This window comes from Argopecten irradians, chromosome 15 (genome assembly GCF_041381155.1).
Source record: "Argopecten irradians isolate NY chromosome 15, Ai_NY, whole genome shotgun sequence".
NCBI lineage: Eukaryota > Metazoa > Mollusca > Bivalvia > Pectinida > Pectinidae > Argopecten > Argopecten irradians.
Genome location: NC_091148.1, coordinates 34,081,409 through 34,094,431, shown reverse-complemented (window position 1 = coordinate 34,094,431; position 13,023 = coordinate 34,081,409). Strand labels below are relative to the sequence as shown.

The 13,023-nt window shown below is 35.9% G+C and overlaps 1 protein-coding gene across 1 annotated transcript in view; it reads left to right on the top strand.

The window, feature by feature from the left end:
- Positions 1-13,023, top strand: part of LOC138308800 (WASH complex subunit 2-like) — a 34,786-nt gene that overhangs the window by 2,052 nt on the left and 19,711 nt on the right. The window contains exons 4-17 of the mRNA XM_069249807.1: positions 179-250; positions 1,137-1,202; positions 2,121-2,297; positions 2,651-2,741; positions 2,960-3,045; positions 3,773-3,859; positions 4,086-4,205; positions 8,194-8,317; positions 8,502-8,591; positions 9,171-9,274; positions 9,424-9,469; positions 10,950-11,061; positions 11,715-11,794; positions 12,103-12,341. Of these exons, the coding sequence (XP_069105908.1) occupies positions 179-250; positions 1,137-1,202; positions 2,121-2,297; positions 2,651-2,741; positions 2,960-3,045; positions 3,773-3,859; positions 4,086-4,205; positions 8,194-8,317; positions 8,502-8,591; positions 9,171-9,274; positions 9,424-9,469; positions 10,950-11,061; positions 11,715-11,794; positions 12,103-12,341 (1,494 nt within the window). The remainder of the gene's footprint in view (positions 1-178; positions 251-1,136; positions 1,203-2,120; positions 2,298-2,650; positions 2,742-2,959; positions 3,046-3,772; positions 3,860-4,085; positions 4,206-8,193; positions 8,318-8,501; positions 8,592-9,170; positions 9,275-9,423; positions 9,470-10,949; positions 11,062-11,714; positions 11,795-12,102; positions 12,342-13,023) is intronic.

Sequence of the window (13,023 nt, the reverse complement as noted above, 5' to 3'; positions counted from 1 at the left end):
GTGATTTGGACGTCATAAAATTTACATAAAAATATATTGTCAAAATCATCAGAATGTGTATTACCCATGACTTTTGGAATTTTAGAATCCCTGTATTCTTACCTATTCTATCATTTATATTTCTACCAATCATTCACTTTAATGTTTTAATACATGGAATTGAATTTTGTTTTTTCAGCTGACCTCCGTAAGAGTAAACAATGTGTTTAATGATTTTATCATGTTGGCCAATACACAATTTGTGGAAAACGTAAGTACATATGTAAATGGATATTTTTTACTATAACTTGAAGTAAAATTGAATTCAATTTTTTTTCCATTTTCGACCTCAGAGTCTGCTATTTATTTAAGAAACACTGCTATGTCATCATACAATAAAACAAAGGGAAGTAATAATGATAGATCTAAAACAAAGGAAAGTAATTATGATAGATCTAAAACAAAGGAAAGTAATTATGATAGATCTAAAACAAAGGGAAGTAATTATGATAGATCTAAAACAAAGGGAAGTAATTATAATAGATCTAAAACAAAGGGAAGTAATTATGATAGATCTAAAACAAAGGGAAGTAATTATAATAGATCTAAAACAAAGGGAAGTAATAATGATAGATCTAAAACAAAGAGAAGTAATTATGATAGATCTAAAACAAAGGGAAGTAATTATGATAGATCTAAAACAAAGGGAAGTAATTATAATAGATCTAAAACAAAGGGAAGTAATTATGATAGATCTAAAAAAAGGGAAGTAATTATGATAGATCTAAAACAAAAGGGAAGTAATTATGGTAGATCTAAAACAAAGGGAAGTAATTATGATAGATCTGAAACAAAGGGAAGTAATTATGGTAGATTTAAAACAAAGGGAAGTAATTATGATAGATCTAAAACAAAGGGAAGTAATTATGGTAGATCTAAAACAAAAGGAATTATGATAGATCTACTAGATCAAAAAGGGGCTTCTTTTGATGATAGATAATCAATGAATTGTTGACAGTGCAGTGAAATAGATCTACTGATGCCTTCTATTTTCTTTCTTTCTTTGTTACTAGTACTTTATTCTGTTATCAAACCTATCTGACAGTATAGACAATTATGAAGAGTTGTCTTACTTTATGAATTGTCTCCCTTTGTAGCGTGTGTATGATGAAGATGTGAGCCAGGGAGGAGAAGCTAAGGAGGAAACTAAACCAGAGGAACAGGTATATCATACCTTCATCATCAACGAGTTCCATAGTTATGTTATTAAAGAATTTAAAAGAGTCTTAATCTCTTGAATAAAATAATATTTCTATGGTACTTTGATTTCATATGGTGGGGACATTTATGTCTTACAGGCATTCCTACTTCACATGTTTTCTTCTTTACAAAAAAAGTATTTAAATGAAAAATAGTGATTGTTACATCTTTCTGTGAATGTTAGTGTTAAAAACAATTGTATGTTTCAAATTACTTACCATGTACCTGCAGGTAGGGCATTAGAATTTTACTTGCGGCCCCTATTGCATGATCGTGAAAGGCGACTAAATTTAGGATCTTATCTTTTCTTTTCTTCCTAACTGCCTTTCTTCTTCCTAACGTCTCCCTTGACACCGCCTCACTTTTGGCCTTCTGTTGAGCGCTCACCCCTTTGAGGTAGGCTCTGGTTTCTGTCCCCTGGCCGAGACACACCAAAGTCTATAAAAGTGGTAGTTTCTACTCCTGCTTAGCGCTCAGCAGACAGGGAGTAAGATGACTGGTTCGCCCTTTGTCAGTATAATGTGACCGGGTGGGGTGTGTTGCTTGGTGTCTTCGGCGGCATGCTTCAGAGATATAGCACTATAAAAAGGGCAAGAGTTCCACTATACAAGAAGACACAACAGGAATAAACTGCAGTCTGCCAAAACATGCACCTTTCACTACATACACACCACACTTTTGCATACATGGGAGGCCGTCCTTACATGACGTTTATTAATCAAACAAACAAACCATGTTTAAATTAAAGTTGGAATATTATTTCTGATTATCTTCTTGATCCTATCTTCAGTCATATTGTCATGATAAGAGCTAGGATGTGAGGGAGTAATACTGATATACCTTTAGGAGTTCATGTATTTGTATGCTTTATTTTTTTCCAGGAGAAAACTCGAGAACAGAGGGAAGCAGAACTAATACCAAAGGTCAAAGAGGCATTGACCTTGGGCATCAATGTTATAGATGATGCATTTGAAAAACTTGACAGCCATGTAGCTGACTCCGACTCCGAGGACGACGATGAAACTGGATACAGAGTTGATCCTATCTTAGAGCCAAAGGTCAGAGGTTAAACTAGTTTTTAGGTCAATTTCGAATGCCTTAATTTCACACCATGTTCATGTATACTATTCTGGGATGTGATTCTTTCTGTTTTCAGAGGATGTCTTCTGATCTAAGAACATCAAATCATATCAGATGTAATCTGAAGTATCATAAAATGACCTTTTTAAACACCAGGGGGAGCGATTTACTTACGCTGATACGATCAATCACATCCCTGAATATTGATTTATGATTATTTTCTGTATAAAGAAATTTCATGAAAAAAAAAAAATACATTAAATCAATTATAAATTTTAATTTGTTTTGAAACCCCCATTTTGAATTTACACCATATATTTTACTTGATCAGGACCCATACCTGTCTAGAGCCTTACCTCTTCTGATCGGTACACCTAACTTCCTAGCAGACGACAACGTCGGACTGTTGGAGGAGGAATCAGGTGGGTTTATTATTATGGGATAGATTTTTTATTTCCCTCCATGAAATAGACAGGGAACTCTAGAACACCTAATGGACATTTAACAAATGTTTAACATTTGATGTTATAAATTAGTATTTCATGGCGATAATGACCAAGGTATGAAAGTACTGAGTAATTAATGAATGTAATTAATATGTGAATAATTAATATGTTATGAATTTGTTTGTGTTTGACAGAGGAAGAGGAGAGTGACCATGGAAGCATGAGTGAAAGTGAATCGGAAGACGAGAAGAAACCGGAGAAACAAGAATCCTCAGAGGAAGTAAGGAATAATTCTTAATAAGTAGACTTAGCTGGATGTTGTAAATTGTTTGTAAAATGTATTTTGCCTTTTTCATGTAGTGCGTTTCCTGTGCCATGGTCATAAAACTTTGTATTTAAACTTATCGTTACTGACAAGATAATGGTACCCAGTATCCGTTTGGTTTCAAATTGACAAAATTAGAAGTAACCATGTATAAGAAATACATAAAGTGACCTTGACTTTATGTGAAGGTCAAAGATCTGCACTATATTAATACTGAATTGGTTTGTCTGTCCATGCACCAATACTTCTCTTAAACTACTGAAGGGATTTCAACAGAATGTGGTGACAATAAACCTTTAATGGTGTAGATTTACTTAACTTATATCGGAAGAGCATACTCCAGTTTTTACAGTATTATACCTCTTTGTTTGAAATTAATATACTGGTTTGTTTGGGCGTGAGGGGTACATCAGTTTGCCTTGTGGACGACAGTTCTCATTTGGTGTGAGCGTCACTGTTAGGTAATAAATGGCTAATTGTGTCTCCTGCTTCAGAATGCTTAATGTTAATAAAGCATGTTTTTGTTTATATCTATGTTTTAACATATTATAAAATAAATTAATTATATCGTTAATGTACTTGTAGTCTCACAAACTCAGTTTATTTAGCAAATTTCTGTTTTAAGTAGATTTTACTTTCAGTTTAGCATGCTTTTATGCTGTGTATTGTGTGTTTCTGTTAGTACTCGTATAGTGATAGTGACAGTGACTCAGACACACCTAAGTCCAGGCCACCACCCAGGAAAGTTATCAGGGACAACTCAGATGAGGTGGGTAGTGCTAGAAAGAAAATCACATTGTTTATATGTTGTATTTATTTTTGCAAGGGGATGGGGAATTCAGTTAACTTTGTGTTAACACAGTAAAGGGATTTTTTATGTGACTTTCACATTTTATGCACAGGTAGTGTTATACTGGTTTGAATGAATAATTATGTATTAGGGAAAAAATGTTTAAGCCATGAACCACTGGTACAAATGATTGTGTATTTTGCAGAGTGATGAGAGTGATGGTGACCTGTTCGGAGATAAGAAAAAACCCAGCGATGATGAGGAAGACGAGGAGAGCGATGACTCAGAGGAGGAGGAGGATGCTGGCCGAGAAAAACAACCACAGGTATAATTTAGGCATCAGATGTAACCCTGAATGGTAAACATTAGCTTGGCTATGAGGATCAGATGTAACCCTGAATGGTAAACATTAGCTTGGCTATGAGGATCAGATGTAACCCTGAATGGTAAACACTAGCTTGGCTATGAGGATCAGATGTAACCCTGAATGGTAAACACTAGCTTGGCTATGAGGATCAGATGTAACCCTGAATGGTAAACACTAGCTTGGCTATGAGGATCAGATGTAACCCTGAATGGTAAACACTAGCTTGGCTATGAGGATCAAATGTAACCCTGAATGGTAAACACTAGCTTGGCTATGAGGATCAGATGTAACCCTGAATGGTAAACACTAGCTTGGCTATGAGGATCAGATGTAACCCTGAATGGTAAACACTAGCTTGGCTATGAGGATCAGATGTAACCCTGAATGGTAAACACTAGCTTGGCTATGAGGATCAGATGTAACCCTGAATGGTAAACACTAGCTTGGCTATGAGGATCAGATGTAACCCTGAATGGTAAACACTAGCTTGGCTATGAGGATCAGATGTAACCCTGAATGGTAAACACTAGCTTGGCTATGAGGATCAGATGTAACCCTGAATGGTAAACACTAGCTTGGCTATGAGGATCAGATGTAACCCTGAATGGTAAACACTAGCTTGGCTATGAGGATCAGATGTAACCCTGAATGGTAAACACTAGCTTGGCTATGAGGATCAGATGTAACCCTGAATGGTAAACACTAGCTTGGCTATGAGGATCAGATGTAACCCTGAATGGTAAACACTAGCTTGGCTATGGGATCAGATGTAACCCTGATGAAACATAGCTTGGCTATGAGGATCAGATGTAACCCTGAATGGTAAACACTAGCTTGGCTATGAGGATCAGATGTAACCCTGAATGGTAAACACTAGCTTGGCTATGAGGATCAGATGTAACCCTGAATGGTAAACACTAGCTTGGCTATGAGGATCAGATGTAACCCTGAATGGTAAACACTAGCTTGGCTATGAGGATCAGATGTAACCCTGAATGGTAAACACTAGCTTGGCTATGAGGATCAGATGTAACCCTGAATGGTAAACACTAGCTTGGCTATGAGGATCAGATGTAACCCTGAATGGTAAAACACTAGCTTGGCTATGAGGATCAGATGTAACCCTGAATGGTAAACACTAGCTTGGCTATGAGGATCAGATGTAACCCTGAATGGTAAACACTAGCTTGGCTATGAGGATCAGATGTAACCCTGAATGGTAAACACTAGCTTGGCTATGAGGATCAGATGTAACCCTGAATGGTAAACACTAGCTTGGCTATGAGGATCAGATGTAACCCTGAATGGTAAACACTAGCTTGGCTATGAGGATCAGATGTAACCCTGAATGGTAAACACTAGCTTGGCTATGAGGATCAGATGTAACCCTGAATGGTAAACACTAGCTTGGCTATGAGGATCAGATGTAACCCTGAATGGTAAACACTAGCTTGGCTATGAGGATCAGATGTAACCCTGAGTGGTAAACACTAGCTTGGCTATGAGGATCAGATGTAACCCTGAATGGTAAACATTAGCTTGGCTATGAGGATCAGATGTAACCCTGAATGGTAAAACACTAGCTTGGCTATGAGGATCAGATGTAACCCTGAATGGTAAACACTAGCTTGGCTATGAGGATCAAATGTAACCCTGAATGGTAAACACTAGCTTGGCTATGAGGATCAAATGTAACCCTGAATGGTAAACACTAGCTTGGCTATGAGGATCAGATGTAACCCTGAATGGTAAACACAGCTTGCTTGGCTATGATGGATCAGATGTAACCCTGAATGGTAAACACTAGCTTGGCTATGAGGATCAGATGTAACCCTGAATGGTAAACACTAGCTTGGCTATGAGGATCAGATGTAACCCTGAATGGTAAACACTAGCTTGGCTATGAGGATCAGATGTAACCCTGAATGGTAAACACTAGCTTGGCTATGAGGATCAAATGTAACCCTGAATGGTAAACACTAGCTTGGCTATGAGGATCAGATGTAACCCTGAATGGTAAACACTAGCTTGGCTATGAGGATCAGATGTAACCCTGAATGGTAAACACTAGCTTGGCTATGAGGATCAGATGTAACCCTGAATGGTAAACACTAGCTTGGCTATGAGGATCAGATGTAACCCTGAATGGTAAACACTAGCTTGGCTATGAGGATCAGATGTAACCCTGAATGGTAAACACTAGCTTGGCTATGAGGATCAGATGTAACCCTGAATGGTAAACACTAGCTTGGCTATGAGGATCAGATGTAACCCTGAATGGTAAACACTAGCTTGGCTATGAGGATCAGATGTAACCCTGAATGGTAAACATTAGCTTGGCTATGAGGATCAGAGATCAGATGTGACCCTGAATGGTAAACACTAGCTTGGCTTTGAGGATCAGATGTAACCCTGAATGGTAAACACTAGCTTGGCTATGAGGATCAGATGTAACCCTGAATGGTAAACACTAGCTTGGCTATGAGGATCAGATGTAACCCTGAATGGTAAACACTAGCTTGGCTATGAGGATCAGATGTAACCCTGAATGGTAAACACTAGCTTGGCTATGAGGATCAGATGTAACCCTGAATGGTAAACACTAGCTTGGCTATGAGGATCAGATGTAACCCTGAATGGTAAACACTAGCTTGGCTATGAGGATCAGATGTAACCCTGAATGGTAAACACTAGCTTGGCTATGAGGATCAGATGTAACCCTGAATGGTAAACACTAGCTTGGCTATGAGGATCAGATGTAACCCTGAATGGTAAACACTAGCTTGGCTATGAGGATCAGATGTAACCCTGAATGGTAAACATTAGCTTGGCTATGAGGATCAGATGTAACCCTGAATGGTAAAACACTAGCTTGGCTATGAGGATCAGATGTAACCCTGAATGGTAAACACTAGCTTGGCTATGAGGATCAGATGTAACCCTGAATGGTAAACACTTGCTTGGCTATGAGGATCAGATGTAACCCTGAATGGTAAACACTTAGCTTGGCTCTGATGACATGATCAAGATATAACCCTGAGATGGGAACAAATTAGCTTGGATATGTGGATCAGATGTAACCCTGAATGGTAAACACTAGCTTGGCTATGAGGATCAAATGTAACCCTGAATGGTAAACACTAGCTTGGCTATGAGGATCAATGTAACCCTGAATGGTAAACAATAGCTTGGCTATGAGGATCAGATGTAACCCTGAATGGTAAACACTAGCTTGGCTATGAGGATCAGATGTAACCCTGAATGGTAAACACTAGCTTGGCTATGAGGATAGATGTAACCCTGAATGGTAAACACTAGCTTGGCTATGAGGATCAGATGTAACCCTGAATGGTAAACACTAGCTTGGCTATGAGGATCAGATATAACCTGAATGGTAAACACTAGCTTGGCTATGAGGAATTTTCCATAAGCTTGATTGGTTGAGCATTCGACCAATAAGTCAGAGGTCTTGAGTTAGATTCATAGCTGCAAAAGTGCTTTTGATGAATGTTAACATGGATATTTTTGGGAGCATGTAATAATGTGATTTGCATATGCAAACAATTTGTTATGTTTTCTTTCGGGATAATTACACACATTGTAATCAATATATAGGGGGCTTTGCTTAGCTAAAAAGTCCTTGCATAATTAGCATAAATTTTCACCTCACAAAAAATGCACCTTTACAGTCTTTTATTTCAAACTGCTATTAAATACTTCTTTGTAGCAAACAGATGTATACTACCGTCTTTTGAAAAAATTTTAACAAGGTGTATGTAGCCATGTACAATTTTTTTTTTTTCTGATATTAGGACAAACTATGAAATCAAGACATTTTTATGTAATTCCTAACTGCACTCATTATAAATTTTATGGGAAATATCAGCAGACATGTATTAGGGACATAAACAGTAAAATTATACCAAAATTACCCTTCTGATTACAGCCTAAAGGAGCTGTGGACTTTGCGTCGGAACTGGCTAAGAAGATTGGAGCTCCAGCCAAGATACCCGCTTCAGATAGCGACGAGGAGGACGATGAAACTGAGGAACCTAAACCAAAGATGAAAGGTAAAGTTATAATTATATATAAACTTTCTCACAATTTAAAGAATTTCTCTAATTTTGATAACAAAGATTACAAAGCCAGTAAAGTAATTGCTATTGTCTACCATTGATGACAAGATTACAAAGCCAGTAAAGTAATTGCTATTTCTCCATATACTATCACGGCTTGTGTTCGTTATTCCAATAGGTAAAGGAAAGAAAAGAACAGAATCTGAGAGCAGTCATAAAAAATCAAAGAAAGGAAAAGACAAAGCCAAGAAGAAAATCCCAGATGAAGGTAAACAAAACAAGTGGTCAATGTCGTCATAGTGGTGTATTCATACTTCAAAAGTATTCTGTCTTTGTGTATTACAGAGTTACATGTATTTGCCTGATCATGCGGATACATAGTGTTGTCATGTCATGTTTGTGTAAGCTTAAGGTCATAACTTTCAGAGAAATTGACGTAATTTTTAGACACACAAGCTTATATTGCGTTACAATCAATACCAACCCACAAGAGTAGGTAACTCTATAATATTTAAAGGTGGAATACGAATGGCTAATGATTGTCCTGTCTAGAATTGCATATGTGTGTGTGGAAAATTTTGTTTGGTGAGAATGATGAAAGAAAACTGGACCGTTACTCCACCTACCAAACCACTGATTGATACTTCATTGTTAGACTTATCTGAAAACTGACTATAAAATCTTTATTGTAGATGCTTATAATGACAGTCTTATCTGAAACTGACTTTAAAATCTTTATTTTAGATGCTTATAATGATAGTCATATCTGAAACTGGCATTAAAATCTTTATTTTAGATGCTTATAATGATAGATTTATCTGAAACTGACTTTAAATATTTATTTTAGATGCTGACCCCTTTGGAGCCCCAGATGAAGATGATTCCCCGTTTGGTACCTCCGGAGGTTTATTCTCATCCAGTAAGAGCATGTTCGACAATGACAGTGATGAGGTATGAAAATGAAAACTTTTGTATTGTGCTCCTGGAGATTATACTTTTGATGAATAGTCTAGATTGATTAATTAGAAAAGTGCTGTTTTAAAGAAAATCTGTGATCAAGAAAAGATTTATTTTTAGTTACCGTATTTTTCTGATTTCAGGGTGGTCTGTTTGACGACGTAGAAAAAGAACCGGTCATTGAAGAAGGTATGAACATTTTTGTTTGTGTCGGTTTGTCCTTGTACAGTTATTTCCTTTGAGTTTAGGTATTGATTGTGACATCATTATCATCTTATGAGGAAAAATTTACATTGTTTTCCCATAATATCAATACAGGGGCAAATAACTCTGTAACATGCAAATAGAGAATAAATGTTAGTGGATTGTTATTATCTCGAAAGTCAAAATATTTTTGAAATAATTTTTTTCGATCAATTCAAACTTTTCACATATAAACTAGGTTATCTCAGGTTTTGGATGGGTTAAAGAATTCAGTGGTTTGATTGCACTTAGGTATAAAACTATCTCTATATCATACCATACCAGTTCTGAAGATGAATTTGTAATTTCAAAAATTCAGTGTAAATTCACCATTGTCTATGCTTATCAACAGAAAAGCCTAAGAAGAAATCGTCCAGTAAAAAAGCCAGCCGGTGGTGTGGGTCCTTTTTGTGCGGGTAAGTTGTCATATTTGCTGAATGATTTTTCATGGGGGCCGCAGTGGCTGAATGGTTAAGATGGATCACATATTACCACATGCCCTCCACCTCTGTGGTCGCGAGTTCGAATCCCATTTGGGGCAGTTGCAAGGTACTGGCCGCTGGTCGGTGGTTTTTCTCCGGGTACTCTGGCTTTCCTCCACCAACAAACTGCTGCATCCTTAAATGACCCTGGCTGTTAATAGGACATTGAAAAAATCAAATTTATTTCATGGTATGACATTTTGTGATTTTGACTTAAACTTGAAAAAATGAAATTCTGATGAATCAAAATTTTTTGATTAATTGGCTATTAGAGTACGTACATTTAATGGTAATATTCCAGCATATTTCATTGGAAATATGTCGCTAAACTGAAAAATACCAGCTTTTATATAGGAATTTTCCAGAATTTAATTTTGAATAATCAAAGGTCGTACAGAAATTTATGCAAATACATGGGAGTCAAAATACAAAGATAAAAACCCTGGACAATTTTATGCAAATAGATGAATTATTCAAATAACCGTTATACAAATAGCTGGAGTCATTTGTATATATAATTTACAAACTTATTATATTGCTGATGAAAGTTTCTCAACAGCACCAAAGTCCAGCAAAATCTTGAAAAATATCATCTGTATCCCAGTTAAATGACCGTCTATTCCGTTTTTGCATATTACAGAGTAAGCTCCCTTACAGGAAGGTATCGATTGTTACATCATTATTTTGTGAGCACAATTCACGTCGTTTTCTTCGAAAAGTTTGATGTTGCGCTCGCAAACACATGACTTCACAATCAGTACCTACCTGCAAGGGCAGATAACTCTGTAATATGCAAATATAGAATACGGTATCAGGTTTTGATCTACTATATTCAGGAATGACAAATAATGTAAAATAAAATTCATACAAAAGGTTATACATTGTAACGGCTTTTGTCACAACATTGTACCAACTCTATGAGGTCGTATTTTATTTCTGACCAGACGATGATGATGGAGGAATGTTTGGGTCGAGTACGAAGGAGAGAAGTGGATCAGATAAAAAAACCGACGTCCATCAGCGCTCCGTCCACAAAGAAAGCTGGCGGTGGTGGCGGCTTCTTTGATGATGACGACGAGGATGAGGATGGCGGCGACTTGTTTGCTTCGTCAAGTAAGAAACCAGGTCAGTTGTTTGCTTCGTCAAGTAAGAAACCAGGTCAGTTGTTTGATTTGTCAAGTAAGAAACCAGGTCAGTTGTTTGCTTTCGTCAAGTAAGAGAAACCAGGTCAGTTGTTTTTTTGATCCTTGATGTCCTGTTGATGTATGTGAAAATAAAGATTTCTGTTGTATTTTACATTCCATATATAGATAAGATTTGTAGCGGATTGAGATAGTAGTTGTAATTTTACAAAATAAAGATTTCTTATTGAGTGTTTTTAACATTCCATATATAAATAAAGATTTCTTATTAGTTGTATTTTACATTCCATATATACATTTTAAGGGAACCATTGGAAAGGAATTAGACAGGGAAAGCTTGTATAGCTTTATTTTATGAATATATCCAGAATTTTGATTTGTTTGGATTGGTCCGTACAGCTAAATTCCAAATACACGGGAGAGAAAAAGAAAGATAAAAACAAAGGCTGACAAAAATGCAGATAGAGATGAAGAATTCAAATAACCGTTATACAAATTGGAGAGTATTTTCATTTGTATATATAAATTTAAAATTTATTATATTTACAATATGAATTTTCTCAACAGCACCATAGTTTGCAAAATCTGCAAAAAGTATCATCTGTATCAGTTAAATGACCGTATATTCCATTTTTGTATATTACAGAGTAAGCTTCCTTACAGGAAGGTAAGATTGTTACATCTTATTTAGTGAGCACATTTTCACATTCGAAAAGTTTGATGTTGCGAAACAAACTTCACAATCTGTATTTTACTTTTCACTTCAATCAGTACCTACCTGTTGAGATAAACTCTGTAATATTGCAAATATAGAATACAGTATCAGGTTTTGATCTACTATATTCAGGAATGACAAATAATGTAAAATAAAATTCATACAAAAGGTTATACATTGTAACGGCTTTTGTCACAACATTGTACCAACTCTATGAGGTCGTATTTTATTTCTGACCAGACGATGATGATGGAGGAATGTTTGGGTCGAGTACGAAGGAGAGAAGTGGATCAGATAAAAAACCGACGTCCATCAGCGCTCCGTCCACAAAGAAAGCTGGCGGTGGTGGCGGCTTCTTTGATGACGATGACGAGGATGAGGATGGCGGCGACTTGTTTGCTTCGTCAAGTAAGAAACCAGGTCAGTTGTTTGCTTCGTCAAGTAAGAAACCAGGTCAGTTTTTTGATTTTCATAGTCAAGTAAGAAACCAGGTCAGTTGTTTTTTGATCCTTGATGTAGTTGTTGTTGTTACGTCCATAATAAAGAAAGATTTCTTTTTGTATTTTAATTCCATATATAATGAAAGATTTCTTATTGTTGTATTTTACATTTAACATCCATATTAGTCCCAATAAAGATTGTGACGTGATAGTTGTATTTTACATTCCATATATAAATAAAGATTTCTTATTAGTTGTATTTTACATTCCATATATAAATAAAGATTTCTTATTGGTTGTATTTTACATTCCATATATAAATAAAGATTTCTTATTGGTTGTATTTTACATTCCATATATAAATAAAGATTTCTTATTGGTTGTATTTTACATTCCATATATAAATAAAGATTTCTTATTGGTTGTATTTTACATTCCATATATTTGTTAAATGGTCCGGATTTCTTAAACCAGTTGTATTTTACATTCCATATATGACAAAAATAAAGATTTCTTATAGATGGAGTTGTATTTTAAATTCCCTACAAATATAATTTTAAAGATTTCTTATTAGTTGTATTTTACATTCCATATATAAATAAAGATTTTGTTTATTGGTTGTATTTTACATTCCATATATAAATAAAGATAGCTGCGGCTCTGAAGGGAGCAAGATTTCTTATTGGTTGTATTTTACATTCCATATATAAATAAAGATTTC